At 39.9% G+C, this 18,221-nt stretch overlaps 1 protein-coding gene across 2 annotated transcripts in view; it reads left to right on the top strand.

The window, feature by feature from the left end:
* Positions 1–18,221, top strand: part of BCAT1 (branched chain amino acid transaminase 1) — a 61,806-nt gene that overhangs the window by 9,588 nt on the left and 33,997 nt on the right. For both annotated transcript variants that reach the window (XM_051784983.1, XM_051784984.1), the window contains exon 2: positions 6,959–7,030. In XM_051784983.1, coding sequence (XP_051640943.1) covers positions 6,959–7,030 — 72 coding nt within the window. The remainder of the gene's footprint in view (positions 1–6,958; positions 7,031–18,221) is intronic.

Raw genomic sequence — 18,221 nt, 5'->3', positions numbered from 1 at the left:
ACAGACCCATGAGGCACTGTCTAGTTAGAAAACAGGCAGATGAATTTATAGGTCAACTAGATCCAGCTGGTGGCTTTAACATGTTTTTCTTTATACCATTCTAGCAAACAATGCACTTGTTAAAAACCTAATTAATGCTAGAGCAGACAAACAAGCCAACAAAAGAGTCACTTAGAGGCACTGTTCATAGGAGTTAGAGATGGAAGAGCTCCATTAGGTCATCTGCCTCTTCCCCTAATTGTACGAGGCTGTTTTGCTCCATCAGAAGGGAAGAGCCAGTAAACTGTGAAGGCAGAGGAAACAGCATTGGGGAGTGAGAGCAACAGGAGGGTCATAGAAGGGAAAACAAACGAGAACAGTGTGAACGGTGGGCTTAGAAATCAAGGTTAAAGCACACTGCATTTGTGAGGAGCATTTCTTTAGGGTACTTGCCTATTTCTCTGAAGAAGTAGGAAGGACAATTGTCTGGATATGCAGGAAATGTATTAAGCCAAATTAGCTAATGCCTAAAGGGGCACCACACAGAGATTACAACTGCTTTATGTCCTGCATTGCATGGGGCTGGTGGTAGGTTTTCAGTGTTTTTCAGTTGGGAAGGATCACCCTTTAGGCTCCAGGTTGTATGGGTGTAAGTCACAGCTAATGCTGCAATTTTTTTCTGGCAAACTAATTGTAGCCTGAAGCTGAATAGGTCCCTGCTCATGTTCTCCTTAGAGTCAGTCACAACAAATTAATCTGTCTTCTGTTTCTAGTGAACTCTTTTATTTTAGCCTTCTTGATAATTAAGTTTGCCAAGCACACAACCTTTTTTGATTTCAGAAGTAATCTTTCACCTTGTCTTGGATTTCAGAAGTAATCTTTCACCTTGCCTAACCTCGCTATCTTCTGATATAAAACTGATAAACTGATATAAGCTTTCTTGTACAACAGGTTAGGCATTACTGAACCAATTCAAATATTATTTTAAGCACCGAGTCAGAAAATTGACATTATTTCCAAGAGAGGTTTCTCACCTGAGTGCTGACTGAAATGACTTTTACATTGGCAACATTGTCTTGTGTCTATTTAATTTCATGAACGCAACCTGGTCTTCTTTGACAGTAGTGATGTAGTTATAAATGTTACTAAATAGGAATCTGGGATGGGCTAGCTGAATATTTTCAGTTCTTTATGTTCTCTGTTTTAAGATTTTTCTAACCAATAAGGTAGAAAGTGCTCATATGATCTGAATTGCCTTTTATTTAGACATAATAAAAACAGTGATGCTTGTTTTAAGAGGAGCTTATTTCAATTTTATTCAAACTACTTAAATTGCTTTTAATTAAAGCAATTCAAGCCAGAGCCACAGATAAGTGCCTGCACAGTCTTTGGGACTAATTTAATAATAGTCTATTTCAATTCAACCTTACTTTATGCAATGCAGCTTTCTTAGACAAAGGAACTCTTCTGTGTTCTAAGCCCTGATGCCTTTGTTCTGATGCAAAATTATCACTAAGTAGTGTGGAAGCTTTCATTTTCTGCTGTGCTGGTTGCCTTTTATTTTCCTTTGTTTTGTACTGTTATTGCACTGCCTCACTGTTTAACCAACATTAGTGCCAGCTCAAGGTTGAATAAACAGCCACAATAAGGTGATAATGTCAAGCTGACAAGGCATCAGGGCGGATGTATAATAGGAAGAGTAGTCTTAAAAAGTGTACTGAAAGTGCAGAAATCAATACAAATTCTCGGGAACTCAGTTAAAAGCTACACACTGAAACCACTTATAACAAATTGTCCTTCTATGTTTGGTTGGTTTTGGTTTTGTTCCCCTGCCCCCAGCGCTGATCTGTGCGTACCCTGAGGTGCACCATTGTAGCTGCTCTTGATTTTGTGCTGCACACCTTCTGAATTCATGCTGAAGAGTGGCAAGCCAATGCTTGGACAGTGCACCAGTCTAACAAAGATACCTCGAAAGTCTCTGTTTGGCTTGGTGAGTGGTTAGAAATATCCTTTAAGAATAAGTCCTCTTGCTTCTTTTGTCTTGGTTTTGTAAAGAGAAGATTTAAAAGACATTGGTGGGTAAGTTGTGCTGCCCTGTCATGTAAATGACCCAGCACAAGGAAGATACTTGGAGACACTTGCATGGTAACACATATATAGGTGTATGTTCCTGTTCACATACCTGCAATATAAAGACAGAATTAAAATATTTTTATATCATGCATCAGCTCCCATGACAGCTGAGGTTAACGTACCTGGCTGCTGGATTCCATAAATGACCTTCTTAAACTCTGGAAGTTTTTCACAAATGTCATTAAATAAATATATATTTTAGTTGATATTAAAAATAGTATTATAAGACTTGACCCTGCAGCAGTTTTTCAGAATTTCTCTCTGTCTGACAGTGTGTGGATTTTTTTCTTTTTTTTTAAGCTGTGAACATCATTACTGTTTCGTTTTTCTTCAAATTCATCTTTTATGTGGTGTGGCTGCCAACACGTATTAACATTTCTTTGGAAGAGATGAAAGCTGTTCTGAAGTCATGGTAGTGCTTTTATAAGACTGTAGCAATACACAGAATATATGGCATTTGTGCACATTGGAGTCCAGAAATATATATATATACCTGGTCCAGAAAGGCAACTGTGATTTGGGTGGCTTTGAATGACAAAGTGCTGGTCATCACACCCCTCACTTGCCTTGCCTCTGGCAGTACCATTCAGTTGGGCACTGAATTTATTCTGATCTGCTATATTCCTGCAATCTGATAAGTGTTCTAATTTCATTATCCTTCCAGTGCAAATTAAAGGATGAAATATTTCTTAGACACTTAGCAGCCAGAAGCAAGCATGGGAAAAAGCGGTAAGACACTGTTTTAGCTTGGAGAAATGTCTCAGAAAGGACTTTCTTTATTGAAAATTGTCTCTCATACGACTTCAGAGGAAAATCCTGCTCTGACATTGCTGGGGCCTGATGACTGCTACAAGATAGTCCTGGCTTTAAGTTTCTCTGCGTAGCAGGAGATGGAGTTGCCTTGGTAGAAGGAACTCTGTGCTGTCACAGCTGTGCATCTGTTGTTTATTCGCTTCTTTAGGTTCTCCTCCTCCGTGAATAGCCAATGCTTGCCCAAAAAAGCACTGTCTGTGATTCTTTCATGGGCATGAATTTGGGTTTTCAGATGTTCCCTGTCAGTGGTAGTTCTCTACTGGGGTGGTGGTGCTGTTGATGAAATTCTCACTAAGAGTGGAGGCGTCGGAGCTGTCTGTGGGCTGACTTCGATAAACTGACTGGTGAAACCAAAAAAGATGACTAAGGATTTTCTGAAACTGCAGCCCTTGAGTTGTTTTGAAAAGTGGCCAAAATTATTTCCTAGCTGAAAGTGTGAATTCTGCAGAAATTATTGGCAGTTTATTTCTTTACTCCTGCCTTCTGCTAGGGAAAGTTTTCTGTTCCCCAGTAGTGAGAAGAGTTACCAAACAGGGAAAATTAATGAGCATGGAACTGATTAAAGAATCAGTTTTCTTTGAAAAAGGTTGACAAAGCACATGGCACATAGAGGTAACTGCAAAACATGTTTGAGAACTGGAACCTTTTTTTTTATTATTAATTAAATGATCTCATGCACTTCAGATAAAGAAATGCAGTTTGCAGCATAAGTTAACAGTGATGAAGTTTCTGATAATCTTCAGTTCCTGTTTCATTACTGAAGGTGAGCCAATGAGATACTGGTGTATCTAAAACCCAAGCACAGCAGCTTGACAAAGCATCTGTTGGAACTGCAGTTTATAGAACAGATAGTCCCAAATGAGAAGAAAGAATTGGTGTCTCAAAAGCCACTAAATGTGAAGGCTCAGGACAAGTGAAGGCAGACTCATGCATTCTAGGAAACCTAGAGAATATGGGGACGAGATGGGCCTATTTTTGTAGCAGAATGGCCTTTCAGCTGAAGGATAACTGATCTGACTGCATAGAAGAAGTAGAGAAGGTGTGCCAAAAACAGCAGGGTAGCCAAGAGACAGTTATTGCAGGGTCACGATGATAAAAGATGTTGAAAAGATGTATGTCTAAGGCAGTTTGAAGACCAAACAGAGGAGCTGAATGTCCAGGTTTGGGAAGCCTCTAGCAGAAGTGCAGATGACAACTATTAAGCAAAAAATTTAGTAGAATTTCACAGCGATAAAATGACACATAAACCCCATTTTTTTAATAGAGTTTAATCTAATAATGCTTTACACTTTTTTTTCCTCATATAGGCTTTACAGGAATGGTAAAATGAATGTGTATTTTTGAAGGCAAACTTTGAAATACTGTTCTATCTTCAATTTACAAAAAGTGGTTACGTATACCATAGCTCTACAACATGACATAGGAAATACATCATGCTGTATACATGACATAAAACTGTCATGCTTGTGTAATTTCATGGCAACTTTATACAGTCTTGAGTGACTTTTGAGAAGATGTTGACCCAATGGCTTCAAATGTATCTTTAGGATAACATCATTGTTTTAATGGATGCAGTTTTAAATCTACCATGCTATTAAACACAAAGGGCAGATTTATGCTTGGCATATATCCCTTGGCAATGATGGCACTTAATCAGGGAGCAATTTTCCCTATTGCATTTAGCAGGTTTCAGATTTATAAGCCATGGAGCCATTAAAATATGACTCCATCAATTAGAAAGTAATTGTGTAATGCATTTCTAGTGCCGAGGGATTAACTCAATTTAATCTCAATGTGGTTAACAAAGGCAGTTAGCTACTTGCTTTAAACATGAGTTAAATCTGTAAAACATAATGACTTCATGGAGAATAGGATTGGCCCCATGGCACACGTCCAAAAACTGGGCTGTTGGCTTCACTCAGTTTAATGGGAACCTTGGACTGAAGGGCAACATGACTGAGCCCCCAGGGGCTGCTCCTGTAGGTGGTCTGTACTTGAAATTCATGTACTAGTTTGGTATCTTTAAAAAAGATCATAAAAGAGGATATTAAACTGTATCCAGCTTCTGTCCTCTCTGTGTTGATGCCAACACTTGCTTTAGGGCAACTTCATAAAGGAGAGACGGGAAGAAACTGAAGCATAATGGTTGAGCATTTGTCAGTATTTGCTGACATCAGTAATTATTATTAGAAAATCCAACTTGGCATGCTAGATATTAGACAAAAGCCAGCAGTGGAACTGGAGCTCCTTGAGACATTCTTGTTCCACAGCTGGCAGTTCCCATCCGTGTTAGCTGGTAACCAGCACGCTCTCCATCCTAATTCCTTCCACTGCAAAGAAAAGTCAGTTGGCTTAATTAATCTGCAGGATACTTAACTATTGTTAACTGATGGTGTCATGAAGGCCTTCTGGGGCTTTTACACTGAATTTGGAAGTATTTGAAGAATTGCAGGGAAAGCAAGGACATACTATTATACAATGTCCCTCAGAGAGTCCCTCGGTTTGGATAACACTTTAGTCCTGCTAAGGTTTGCCATGAATGCCAGTGAACACTCTATTGAAGTCTTGTCCTTCTGGAGTAGAAAACACTAAGCTTTCAAGCTAAACCCCCCATATTTTTTAGTAAAAGGAAAAGCATATTGGTACATTGTAAAGAGATTTGTGGTTTCTCTCAACAGATTTTCCTTTAGTGGGTAGGAAGGATCTTGTAGCCATGATTGCCTGTCTCTCTGTATAGGGTTAAAAATAAAGAGGAAGAGAAGGGTTAAAGCTGATGGTGAGAAGGCAGGAGGGATGCTGTGGGCTCCCTGGGGCCTTGAGGGGAAGGGGAGAGGAAGTGAGATCTGCTGTGGCTGGGAGTTTGGCTTTTTCTTTTGTTGATAGCAAGCCTGCAGGCTGTTGAAGGCCCACTGAAGATACTGCTTTTTTTTTTTTTTTTTCTGTACCATATCCCCAAGATCTGCAGAAAGGGGAAAGAATAATGTTATTTGCCTTGTGTGTGTCATGCTTCAATGCCCATGCTCCATCTGGTCCCACCCCTGGCCACACAGTTTGGTGGCTGCTGTCTCCCTGACACAGCCATCCACCTGCAGGCAGCCCTCCTTGTAGGGTGGGGGCTGCTCCTTGGTTAAGAGCTTGGAGCAGGGATCTCACAGGCTGGCCATGAAAGGTTTCCTGTGCACCTTTCCTTCAGGGAATTATACCTGTGACCTGGGACTTCCCACCCAAGATGCAGCAAGGGCAGGGTGGGAAGCAGCCACCAAGAGGTGAGCAGCCAGTGTAGGGTCGAAGTAGGGCTTTTCACCTGGAGGGTTGAAAGTCTCTTAAAGTCTCTTGCTGTCAGCCCTGGCAACAACATCCCTTAGTGTCTCTATCTGTGTGATCCCTCTGTTGCTGAACAGAAGGATTCCTGGAACTAGCACTCCTTTTTTTTTTTTTTTTTTTGTTCCAGTTCCTTTCTAACGTAGTCAGTGGAAAAACCCTGAAGTTCAACATAGTATATAATTCAAAATATTCTCATTATTTATTCGTATAGGTGGGCATTCCCTATCACTATCTTTTTTCAATGAAGGATTAAATAAAACCAATTTTTTCTTTTTCCTTTCACTCTACCTACTCAGGCTTCTTTGAGAACAGGCAAAAGTGAATCTGTTAGGTGGATACTCTAGTAGAGAAACTTGACTCTGATGAAATTGTGTAAAAGCACTATTTGTTTAGCTTTGAATGAAAGACTTGTGATGTTGTCCATATCCTTCTGCACTTCAGAGTGATAATCTGATCTAGGATGTTGTCTCTCCTAGAAAGCCCTGAAACACCATTGTGCAAAATAATGCAATTGAAGCATAACTAAAAACCTAGAGGGTGGAAAGTTGTGCTAGGAAACTACCACAAAGTTCTTGCTAATATACTTACTGAAGATGAAGCTTGAATGGTCATTCAAAGCAATCTGTCCCTAAAATGAGTTAACTGAATGTTTTTCAACGTTTCTGCAATGTGCATTGAGTTTGATTTCCTCTGGTTTTATTTCTTCTAGGGCTGTCAGAATGAGTGCATGGGAGGAGGATGTTCAGGAGAAACAGCAAAGCATGTGACTGACTCTTTCAAGGTATGTTTTTTGTTAAAAGATGACTGTCTGAAGCGTTTCAGTGGATGGTGCCAGCCAGTATCCATAACATGGTAATGATTGTTGTGCAGGCATTCAGAGCTACTGACACGCTTGACTGTCATAATTCTGTAAATTGCATTTGCTGAACATGTTTTCTATGTAGAAATTAAGAATGTTACAAGAAGAAATTTATTATAGTTTCTGGTACCAGCTGAAAGATTAGTAGTAATTAAAATTAAAATGAGATAGGTGACTTTAATTTTATCTGCTTCCAATGCAATAGAAATCAAGATTGATTTCCTCCATTAAGGTCTTTTTTCCAAACAACATTTCTGTAGCACTCTATTATTTGTTAAACTTTGGCGTTATGAATGGTGTTCAAAAGAAGGTTTTTTCCATCTGGTCCTAAAGTTGCAGAGCTAAGGACTCTCAGAAGGACTCCAAAGCACTCTGCAACTCTGCCACATTTTGAGCACTCCACAAGCAAACAGAGCTATGATAATAATGAATGCTGAGCAGCTGCCAGGAACTGACATGAAATTGCATCCCTCTCTTTTTATTTTAATCTTATGCTTAGAACTGAGCTCAGTTAAGATATCATTCTTTTCTTCTTCCTCTTTCCTGAATGCAGTGGAAGTAACTAAGAGCTCATTTTAAACACTGTATGGGCACAGATGTCAAATTCCAGTTTTCTGTTGGAAATGTGAAGCCTGTCAGCACGTGCTCCTTTGAATTCTACACTGTGCTCATTTCCTTTTTTCCTGCCTTTTATACTTCTTTTGCCTTTATTCCTTATGTCACACATCTGTAATTCTTTCTCTCCCTCTCTTTCCCTGATTTACAGCCTTTAAAAAGCCTCATCTGTATTTTGCAGACATATAAAAGTAGTACCCAGAAAAAGGTGACCTCACTCGTGCTTTTTCAGCAGTCCCCTTCCTGTTATTTCTGACTATTGTCAGCAGTACACAAAATGAAATTATAATTATACACTTTGTCATGTTCTTCCTGATTTTTTTGGGTGGTGTCACTGTTATGCAGTCTTCTGAACTATGCTAAAGTAGCTAGTTCCCTTTCAGTTGTCAGGCTTTAAGCAGATAAGAAAAATGAGTGCTGGAATAAATGTTTTAAACTGGACTCCTTGATAAGGTTTATACCAATGCTGATGTCATTGAGAACAGCAAAGAATTCTTGAGAGTCCAGGACTACAGAATTTCACCATATAGCAACATGCCACTTAATTTCTATTTCCTCATTCTCAGCCCTTCCCAGTTCTTCTCTTCCTCATTTTCTTTGCGTTGTGTCTCTCTGGCAATTCTGCCAAAGGAGGAAAATTTAGGATGATTCAGAAAATGCTGACAAAACCAGGCGTGCAGCCAGGTTTGAAACCCCAAGAGTTCACAAGTGTGGAGTGCGGAGTTTTGTGAATTCACCTTCAACAAATAGACAAGATAAATCTCAGTAGATTAATTCAGTGGAATGTGCTAGTGTATCTGAGAGCAAGAATTGCTTTACAGAGAGGAGACTCTTGTGTAACAACACCAAGCTCCTTCTTTCACTCATTGAGGCAGTGCAGAAGGAAGATAAAGTGGCAACCAACTGTGGTAGTGTTTGGGTCACAGGTGAACTGGGCATAAACTGAAGCAGACTTAAGGCAGATTTAATTATACCAGCAGTCAAGTGGGTGCCTTACCAAAGCTCCACATATTGGGTGGCACAAAGTTGGATTTAATCCAAGTTCTTTTCTATTGATACTTGTATGTCAGCCAGGATGGCAAATCATTGTAGTGGAAAGTCTGTGTGAGGGGAAAAACGTGTTAGCAGGTGGGACAGATGGTCATAAAGGGAATAATGTTAGAAAAAAGCAGCTGGCTCAGGCTGAAGTCTAATTTATAAGTCCATTCCTGCCTTATGGCTCTGTTTCTGAAGATTAGCTGCAGTTGCCAGAAGGGGGTAGAGATTTCTAGAAAATACCATACTGTGGAAGGTGTGCATATGAAAGTTAAGATGAGAATATGGGTACTGGTTGTAGTGTCATGCGTTATAATAATTATTTCCAGTCTTTTTAATTTCATTGTCAAATTAAGAAGAAAAACTTTACAAAAAAAGGAAGAACCAGCACCAGAAAATGACAAATTAAATAGCCTGGATTAGTTCTAGAAAAATTCGTAAACATTTCTGTGGAAGAGAGTTATGGTTAAAATTTCAGAAACTATAGCTAATAATATTCAAAGGAATCCAGTTGACCCATGGGGCTGACTGTCCTGAGGAAAGCTGCAATTCTGTGCCAGTAACCTAAATAATCCAAGATTGTGGGAATGTAGAAAACAGGGTATGGTTTTGGTTAAATCTTACATAAAACATATTGTTTACAGTGGATCACATCCAACGTTTGAGTGCCACATTAGTGTCTGAAGACATTTCTTCTTAGAATGCAGTGCTATGCTTTTTAGGTGGGCTGAGCTTCCATGATTTTTACTGCAGTTTCTGCCTGACTTGGAAAGGTGGACTCAGAAAGTCCCTAAACAATGGGGGGGAAGGAATGTTACCTGTTATTTCTAGCAGGCAGTGAGCCCCTCTGCTAGGTCAGAGTTGTTGCTTTCTTCATTTTAACTCCTACTAAACTACCTTAATTGCTACTGAAATACCTTAATTTGACTCAATTCTGCAGTTAAAAATCTCATCCTGACAGGTCTGTGATTTACAGGATATTTAATGTATGGCATTTAGAGTTGACACGTGACCAGTGATCTTGGAAGAGCTAAGAAACATTGAGGGAAATAGTGATTATGCCAGAGTTTCCTGTATTGTAGAAAGTGTCAGATCTCCAGGATTTATCTACCCACCTCCTTCCACGAGAGTAAAATCCTTCTCCCTCCCTTAACTGCTGTATGCACATACTTATATATTTGTTTATTTAAAAAACTGACGGGGATTTGTGACCATAACCTAAGAAATTATCCTTGCAGTTTTTGCCTGTTGTCAGCATTGGAACTCTACAGGGGGAATATGAAACCACTTATAATGGAAAGTGCAGTCACCCTCTGTAGCACTGAATGTTTTTTGGAAAGTTGAATCAAGAAAAGCATGTGTCTGGATTTGTTCTTATACTTGCATTCAGCAATACCACAAAACAGCACACAGTTATGTCTGAGGCACTTAATTTTTACGACTAAAAATCTGGTAGTTTCTTTAATGCTTTCATTCTGCCTATTGTCCTGTCACAAGACAGAAGGAATGTTGTTTGTATAATGTGGTGATCTCTTTCCATATGTGACTGATTCGAAGAAACACAATCAAAGTCAGAGCTAATTCTATGAATCTGTGATTGCCATTTCCTTCCCTCATGTTATCAATCCATATCCAGAAAGATGATTTTGTTTTAACCTTTTGTTATGGAATATGTTTTCTCTTTGGGACTGATACATGGAGCACTTTAAGAAGGTATTACCTACTCTTACTGTGTTTCTCTGTGTTTCAGTGATCTGAAGCTATGGAAAATTAGTTTGGCATCTTAATGCTGTGAAGTTCAGTTCTTCTGTTTTAATTTTTAATGGCCTGTTTAGTGTGCCAAAGTGGAGCAGACTTTCTAGGAAAAAGGACTAGTCTGCTGTGCCAAAGCAGAGCAGAATAGCTGCAGTTCACAAGTGGGTCTGGACTGACTTGCTCGTGTGGAGACTTGTGGCTGTAGAATGGGAAATGTGCAAGTGGAGCTTCTGTATCTGAATGGCTCCTCATGCTACTCTAAATAACCATGAGTGTTCCTCCAGACAGACTCAACCTTCCCAGGCCCCAGGCCAGTGGGATGTGAGCCCATGGCAGACTGGAAGCCGTGCAGGCAGGTTAGTGCAGTGCTGTGCTCAAGCTGATGATCCCTGTTGGGATCTTGGACTTGCTAGACCAAGTACAGTGCTGTGGTAATATGTTTGCATGGCTTCCAGTTTGAAACCAGCTCAAGTCTAGCTGTGAGAGACGCTGGATATAGTGAATTATCTATAATTATGTATTTTTAGTGTTTGTTTCTTGCATTGCTGTAATGCTTCAAAGCCCAAGCTGTGAACTAGCTGACACTGTGCCAGATACTGTGCAAATTTAGAACATAAAGATTATTTCCACACTATAAGTATAACCTACGAAAAACCCCAACCAAAATGTCTGACAGTTTTTCTACAGAATCTAAAGCTGTAGTGTATTTTACACTAGAAAAAACCCCTGAACATTTATTTCCAATGCAGGCATTTGTGGCTCAAATTGAGAGGTTGCCAATGCAAGTTTTACATTACTGTGATTTGTAACCATGTTTATACTAATGAAACTATATAATGAAATATAGTGGGATATAGGGTTCCTTACTCTGGGAATTGGGAGAGGGACTAAACCATTTTGAGATAATAGACAGTTTTAAGCTTTATTTGAGAGAACTGTTTTATGTATGAAAATGTTGCTGACAATTATAAACAAACAATTCTCTGACCCTGTTTTCTTTAAGGAGGAAAACTTTTGCTTCACCAAATTTTTTTCCTTCTCCTCCAACGCAAAGATTAAAAATGTGTAAAATACAGAAGTCTAATTTTTGAAACGTTTTTTTAAAAATCTGAACTAATTGACTGCATCACACTGCCACATCAGCATGACGTGGTGAAAGTTCTACTCCTTGTAGAGTTCAGGAAGTACAGAGCAGTTTTCTTGTGATTTTATATGAGCAGTAGGTAAAGTTACTGACATGCTCAGAGCACATGGATCAAGGGAACACTGATATGTTTTTGGAATGAGAAAATATGTGCATCATAGTTACCACATTACCTACAAGGCTGACAAATATAAACCAGTTTACGTGGCTTATATATTTTCAGTCTCTTTCCAGCTTGTATCAATTTATAATTTTCTACTGATATCAATAAATTATTTACCTGCCAAAGCATAAGGGCACTCAGTAAGGCTTTTTGTTGTGTTGAAGCTGTTAAATCCTGTGTGAGTTTAGGGTTTAGTTGGGAGTGTTGGGAGAATGCCCTGCATTGCCATTTTAATTTCTTTATTAGACCCCATTAAAAATTTTGATTGATCAGATACAATATTTCCTTTATGTTGGATTGAATGGGGAAAAGTTTATTATAGAAATTTACCAATATCTTGATGCTGTGATAAGCAGTGTCTCCCCAAAATATGTATGTAGAAAATCTACTTTTACATAAACTGTCTTGAAACAGTAAAAGAAAGATGACCAATTGGATATCTGTATGTGTGTGTGTATAACATTACATAGTAAGGCATCTCCAAATATTTATCGTCTCAGAACCTTAGGTCATCCAGTCCATTCTTCCACTGAAAGTGGTTTATATGTCTGCTACTCTCACTGCAGTTATTAGGAAAGAATTTGAGATCTGTGGCAGCTCCTTTCAGCTTCAGCTCGATGGCAAGTGGTTCTGTGTTTCTCTTCAAGTGGGTAATGTTCTTCAAATAGTCGAAGGCTTTTAGGAAGTAGGTTTTCTAAGCTGTAGTACAGGAACTGATTGTTCCACTATCTGAAGCTGAAGGATTTGCAAATAAAGCTAATTGTCTTCAGCAAATAACAGGAGCTTTTAGTCAAGATAAAAGGAAATTGCTAGAAAAATAGCCAGGGGAGAGTTTGGCCGAGTTGATTTATGGCACAAAGAAAGTGATGCTTTAACTTCTTTTTCACTAGGAGCTTAAGATATAGTTGGTGTCTGTAGAAGCACAGAAATTGCACTAGAATTTTGGAGATTCCATTTAGCTTGTGTCATTTTCTGGATTTATTTTTCCCAAGGTGAAGAATTGTTTTTAAAACACAAAGCTTAGCGACAGTGATTCCAGTGATTCCAGTGATTCCCAAAGCAAATTTATAAACTGACTCCAAAACTTGTAAAATTCATAGTGTCCAAACCTATTTCCAAGATTACTTAAATTTTAGTGTCATTGTGATATCAAGTCCCCAGTTTTGATGTTAAATGTTTTCTTTGCTGAACACACAGGAATAGAAAGGACAATTTAGGAAGAGAAGTTAGTCTTTTTTTTTTTTTTTTTTTTTAAATATATATAGTATTCTCTTGGCTTTTCTCTTTACTTTAGAAGTTATCTCTATATCCTAACTCTCCATGAATTACCAGCCTAGCGAGCTGGAAGAGATTTATGTTAATCCCGCATTTAGTCCCCATTTCTAAGAAAGTACTGAGTGGAAGGAAAAGGCAACTGTGGCAGTTTCAGTGGCAGATCAAACAATGAATTTCATGGCAATTTGTGAGTTTACCTTCTTTCTACCAGTGTGAGAGAGAGATGGAACAAGAGAAAAAGGCAGGTGTGGTTAACTGAATGTTTGAAATTATTCCCGTAACCTCTATGTAAGAGACTATAAGATAAAAGCATTTTATATTTCCAGAAGGTTTTGAAATTCCATATGAAATTATGACTGCTGAATGCCTGCATTCCATGAATCCACTTCTTGGCATGTCTACAGGCTTATTAAAATCAGGGTAAGAAGATTTAATTGCAACTGCTCAGGACTTGGACATGTGAGATTATGATTCTATTCTCGGCTACTCCACCTAACATGTTTGTGACTGCCCAGGCTACTTAGGCAAAATATTTCCAACTTGTTTGTCTGAGATTTAGGTTTGCAATTCACGTCCTCCTTCAACATGGCTACTTCTTTTCGAGAAGCTTAGATGTAAATACCTCATTTTGTGTTTTGCTTGCTTCACGTGAAACAGAAATGATGTTTCCCAAACCAGGAGACAGTCATGTCTTAAATCTTAGTGGACCAAATTTATAAGGTTTGTTTCTGTACAGCATTATTTTTACACCTAAAACATTGCACGGCTGTGCAAAGATGTGTTATCAGTGAAATGTCAGAGATCTCTTTATTCCGGTTTTGTGTCACAGGCCATTGTGAGCCCTCATCTTGTGTTAGACTCAAACCTTCTCCCAGGCAAACTCTTTCTAAAAATGGAACATTGTGTTTATGCTACAATGCAGAAATACAGCGGTTGTGAGGCAAGGAGCAGCACAGCATCAGGAATTGCATGAACCAAGCTGTCAGATCTTTTGAGAAGCAGCAGTATATATTAATAGTGAATCATGTGAATAAGGCACTTAGTTAATGTATTCCATTAGTGAAGAATGGTCCTAGTTGGTTTTTTATGGAAATGTTTGCACATGAGTCTGCGAGAGGACTTTCTGCTATTACAGAATTGCAGTCTGTGTTTCCCCACATGGAGTTGCTTCTTTCTTTCTAATCTAAAGCCCAGGTATATCTACACTGCAGATGTGAAATGCAGTTCCATGGCCAAAGAGGATTTTTTTACAGCTGACTCGACCAGTGAGCTACAGCAGTGTGTTTTTCAGACCAATGCAATGATTGCATTAAAGCCTGCTCATACTTTCTGATCACCCCGCTTAGTTAATTGGAATAGCTGTTAGCAAACAGAAGTGGTTTAAAGGACTGAAGTGTGATAATGTGTCTAGTTTTTGTCCCTATGTTTAATAGTCTTATGAGCATCTTGGTGGTTTGAATTTTATAGAGGTAATCGTATTTGAAATATTTTATACAGTTTTTGATAGATAATACATGACTGTTTTTCATATATCTGAAAATAAGATTAACTGGAGTAGAGTAGATAACCTCATTAAAATCAAATAGATGCTTTCCTTAAGATTTCCTTAGTATGAGGTAGAAGGTTTCCTTAGGATCTGTAGGAACCCCATTTTTGGATCTTTCTTTAAGAACATGTCTTCTGAAAGGTATAAGTGGAGAAAGACTAATGAGTAAGGGAGAAAAAAACCCCAAATCTAACAATTATAAATCCATATCATTTTCCTGAAGTAGTAGAAATGGGTGAGGCTATAAAGATTCAGGTAGTTTTGCCTCCCTTAGAATCCAAATTCCTACAAAGCTGGAGGAAGGGGTCTTGATTAACTTAAATAGGCTTTGGATCAAATCAGTGGGAAGTTGCATGGGCAGCATTTCAGCAACATATGGAAAAACTCTTAAAATTTAGTTAGTGCTATTGAATTAAATGATATTATGCATTATTCATGTGCTTGAGTGTTTTTTTAGAACAAAACAAGTTTCTTCAGTGCTTTATAGTCTAGCCTTACTGTAGCTTTCCAACATCTTTATTTCCTTTCTGGTATGTTGTGGGAGCTTCAGACTGTGTTTTCAGCTGTGCTGCTGCCCCAGGTGCCCTTTTCATTCTCTAAGGCAAGAAGTTTATGTCAAGTCCAGCCACTTATCTGTTGTCTTGTCAGAGCAGGTTTACTTCCCTGCCTACTGCTCTGGATCAAAGATTCCTGCATCAGAGTTGGGGCATCTGTCAGACCAGGGGAAAGGTTAAAGAAGCCAGCAGTATGCTGTGCTGCCCTTCTTTTCTTCCCAATGCTTGCAGAGTGTAGCAGTATTTCACTCTTTGGTTTAACAAGCATTTGATAAGTATCTGTTATGAATAGTTTAGGTTGGATGCCTTGCAGAGGATGGACTAGACAAAGTCCTTCCAGCCATGTTTTCTGTTGTTTCCATGACTGACTCGCAGCTGATGCAGAGCTTTGACTTTATTTTGCTTTGTCATTTGTTCTGTGGTTTATTACCCAGTGTACAGTCAGTCTGATGCAACGATTCCAGGCCCCAGTCCAATTACATGTGCTAACATATTCTCAGATGAAGTCTCAGGGAAGCTTTATGCTGAAAAAATTCTGGGTATTTTCCCTGAGGTTGCAGAAGACCTTTTTTTATATATTTTGTTTCTCTTGATTTTTTTTTTTTATAGTAGGAAAATTAGAGCTTTCTTCCTGTTCAAATCTTATTATATCTTGGCACGCTTTCCATTTTCAAGCCTCAGGCTCTGCTGTAAATTTGAAATAGTATTGATGACAAAGGCATTATAGGATAACTTACATTAACATTAATTTTATAACTACAAACTAGCAATAGATTTCTAAGGATTTATTTGACTCTTTTTTTATTCTGTTCTGAGTTGATAGAACTCTTAGTGTTCTTCTTATTTTTATTATAGACTTAATTATTGGTATCAGAGCCATACAGGTGTAGCCCTATATGAAAAGTGATGGTCTCTGCCTCAGAAAACTAACAGTCTTTTCCAAAGAAAGAGGGATGGGAAAAGAAACAAACCACAGACCTTGGTTTACTCAAGGCCTGTAGGACATAAATATCCTCTTTTTTTACTGAAGTAAATGCTGCTGTGGTGTCAGCTAGGGATTAGTGGATAGAGCTGAGAGATAGTAAGTCAGACAAACTAGACAAAAGTAACACCTGCTAGAAGAGGGTGCAGTTGGTTTCATCTACTGTAGCAATATTCAGCATTTTTGTTTCTAAGACAAGGTCTGGGAACAGGCAGAACAGGTGATTGCTTATTTTGTCTCGATGGAGGACGAAAATACCAGTTGCCCTAACACCACATATAGTCTCCATAACCTTTTCCTACCTTCTAGTTGCTCAGCCTGGCTCTGCTCAGATGCCACTGATGGATGAGGTGCTGTGTCACCTCTGATTCCTCTCAAGAGTTTTGCACAAGCTATTTTTCGTGCAGTAGCATATTAAGCATAATTCATGACATCAGGCTGCAGAAAACAGGTTCATGGGGTGGAAGGCTCTTCCTGGACCAATTTGCAATTCCCTGTGGGCTGCTCATAGTACCTGTTCTAGAGAAGCAATTACATCCAACACAGAGTAGCTTGAATCCTTCTGTATGAGGCTGCTGGGCTGGAATATCTAATAGATGAGCTTCTCCAACCAGATAAGATCACTGCTCAGGTCAACAAGAAAATGGGTGCAATCCTCTGCCACCTGCAGCTGGACATCTGAGAAACAACACAGCTGAATTAGAGGAGAAAGCTGGTGTCTTGCTCATTGGCTGCAAGGCCAAAAAGAAGCCTCCTTAAAAAAAAAAAAAGAGGTTTTTGGCTTCCAAAAGTGAACCAACAAGCAACTTTGGTGAGCCTAGTATCCACAACCTCCCAAAATTGGCAGCACTGCCTGACCCCAATGGGTCGCAGCTTCCCTGAGCCCAGGCTGTTGCCATGCTGTGGCAGCTGGGGCAGTGCCTGGATCAGGCATCTCAACTCAGCCAGAACAGGGAATGGAGCCCAGAGCAGGGGGCCCAGGGTGGCCCAGGTCTGGTGGCAGCCTCACTATCAGCCCAGGTGTGCTCCCACTGCTCCCCAGGACATGGTAGGACATGTGCTCCCAGTGCCAGGGTGCTGGAGCCTGGCCCAGCCAGGGCACCCTGGGCAAGGCAGAGACTGTGGGGCAGATGGGGCTCAGACATGTGAACATCCCACGTGGGCAAAGCACTGCTCTGGAGTGATATCTTAAGCATATTGAAAACCAGGATCTGTTCAATGTCCCATCATCGTTCCCACCACCAGTCTGCACAGGTCTGATTCCTGACCTGTCAGGCACTCAACCACAACTCACAGCAACCCCAGGAAACCTTCCAGCTGTGGGGAAGAGTGGCTGGAAAGCTGGCTGATAGAAAAAGATCTGGGGTGCTGGTTGACAGCAACCAAACGTGTGTGAACACCAGTGTGCCGAGAAGGCCGATGGCATCCTGGCTTGTGTCAGCAATAGTGTGGCCAGCAGGACTTGGGAAGTAATCATCCCTCTGTACTCAGCACTGGTGAGGCTGTGCCTTGAATCCTGCGTTCAGTTTTGGGCCTCTCACTTCAGAAAAGACATTGAGGTGCTGAAGCATGCCCAGAGAAAAGCAACAGAGCTGGGGAAGGGTCTGAAGCAAAGTTCCCCATCACTGGTTCTCCTTGGCAGTGCAGACCTTTTCTCCTCAGCCTGTCATTTAGGAGGAGGCCAGGTAGAAGGTGCTGTGGGGCAAAAGTAGCTGCTCTATCAGAAAGAATGGCTTCCTTGGATAGAGATGTGTGTGCTGGGGAGGGCCCAGAAGCAATAATGAGGGTGCCACAGCCATAAGGACTGAAAGGCAGGATCTTGATCCCTGGAGCCCTCCTCAAAACCATTCTGTCTAGTCCCAGTCTCAGTCCCTCCAGCTCCTCCCAGCTATGCCCTGTCACCTTTTCCCTTCACAGTAATTCCCCCTGCTCTTTGTAATCTGTCTGCCTCTCCAAATTGGCTCCACTGCTGCAACCACATTTTGCCGTTCACAAGTGCAAGGGCAAAACGAGTTACTTGAATTTGTCCACGCTTCCATGTTTG

The sequence above is a fragment of the Manacus candei genome, unplaced genomic scaffold (genome assembly GCF_025592945.1).
Source record: "Manacus candei isolate 608988 ecotype Guabito, Panama unplaced genomic scaffold, ASM2559294v1 h1tg000018l, whole genome shotgun sequence".
Taxonomy (NCBI): Eukaryota; Metazoa; Chordata; class Aves; order Passeriformes; family Pipridae; genus Manacus; species Manacus candei.
This window is presented reverse-complemented; position numbering and strand designations above follow the sequence as displayed.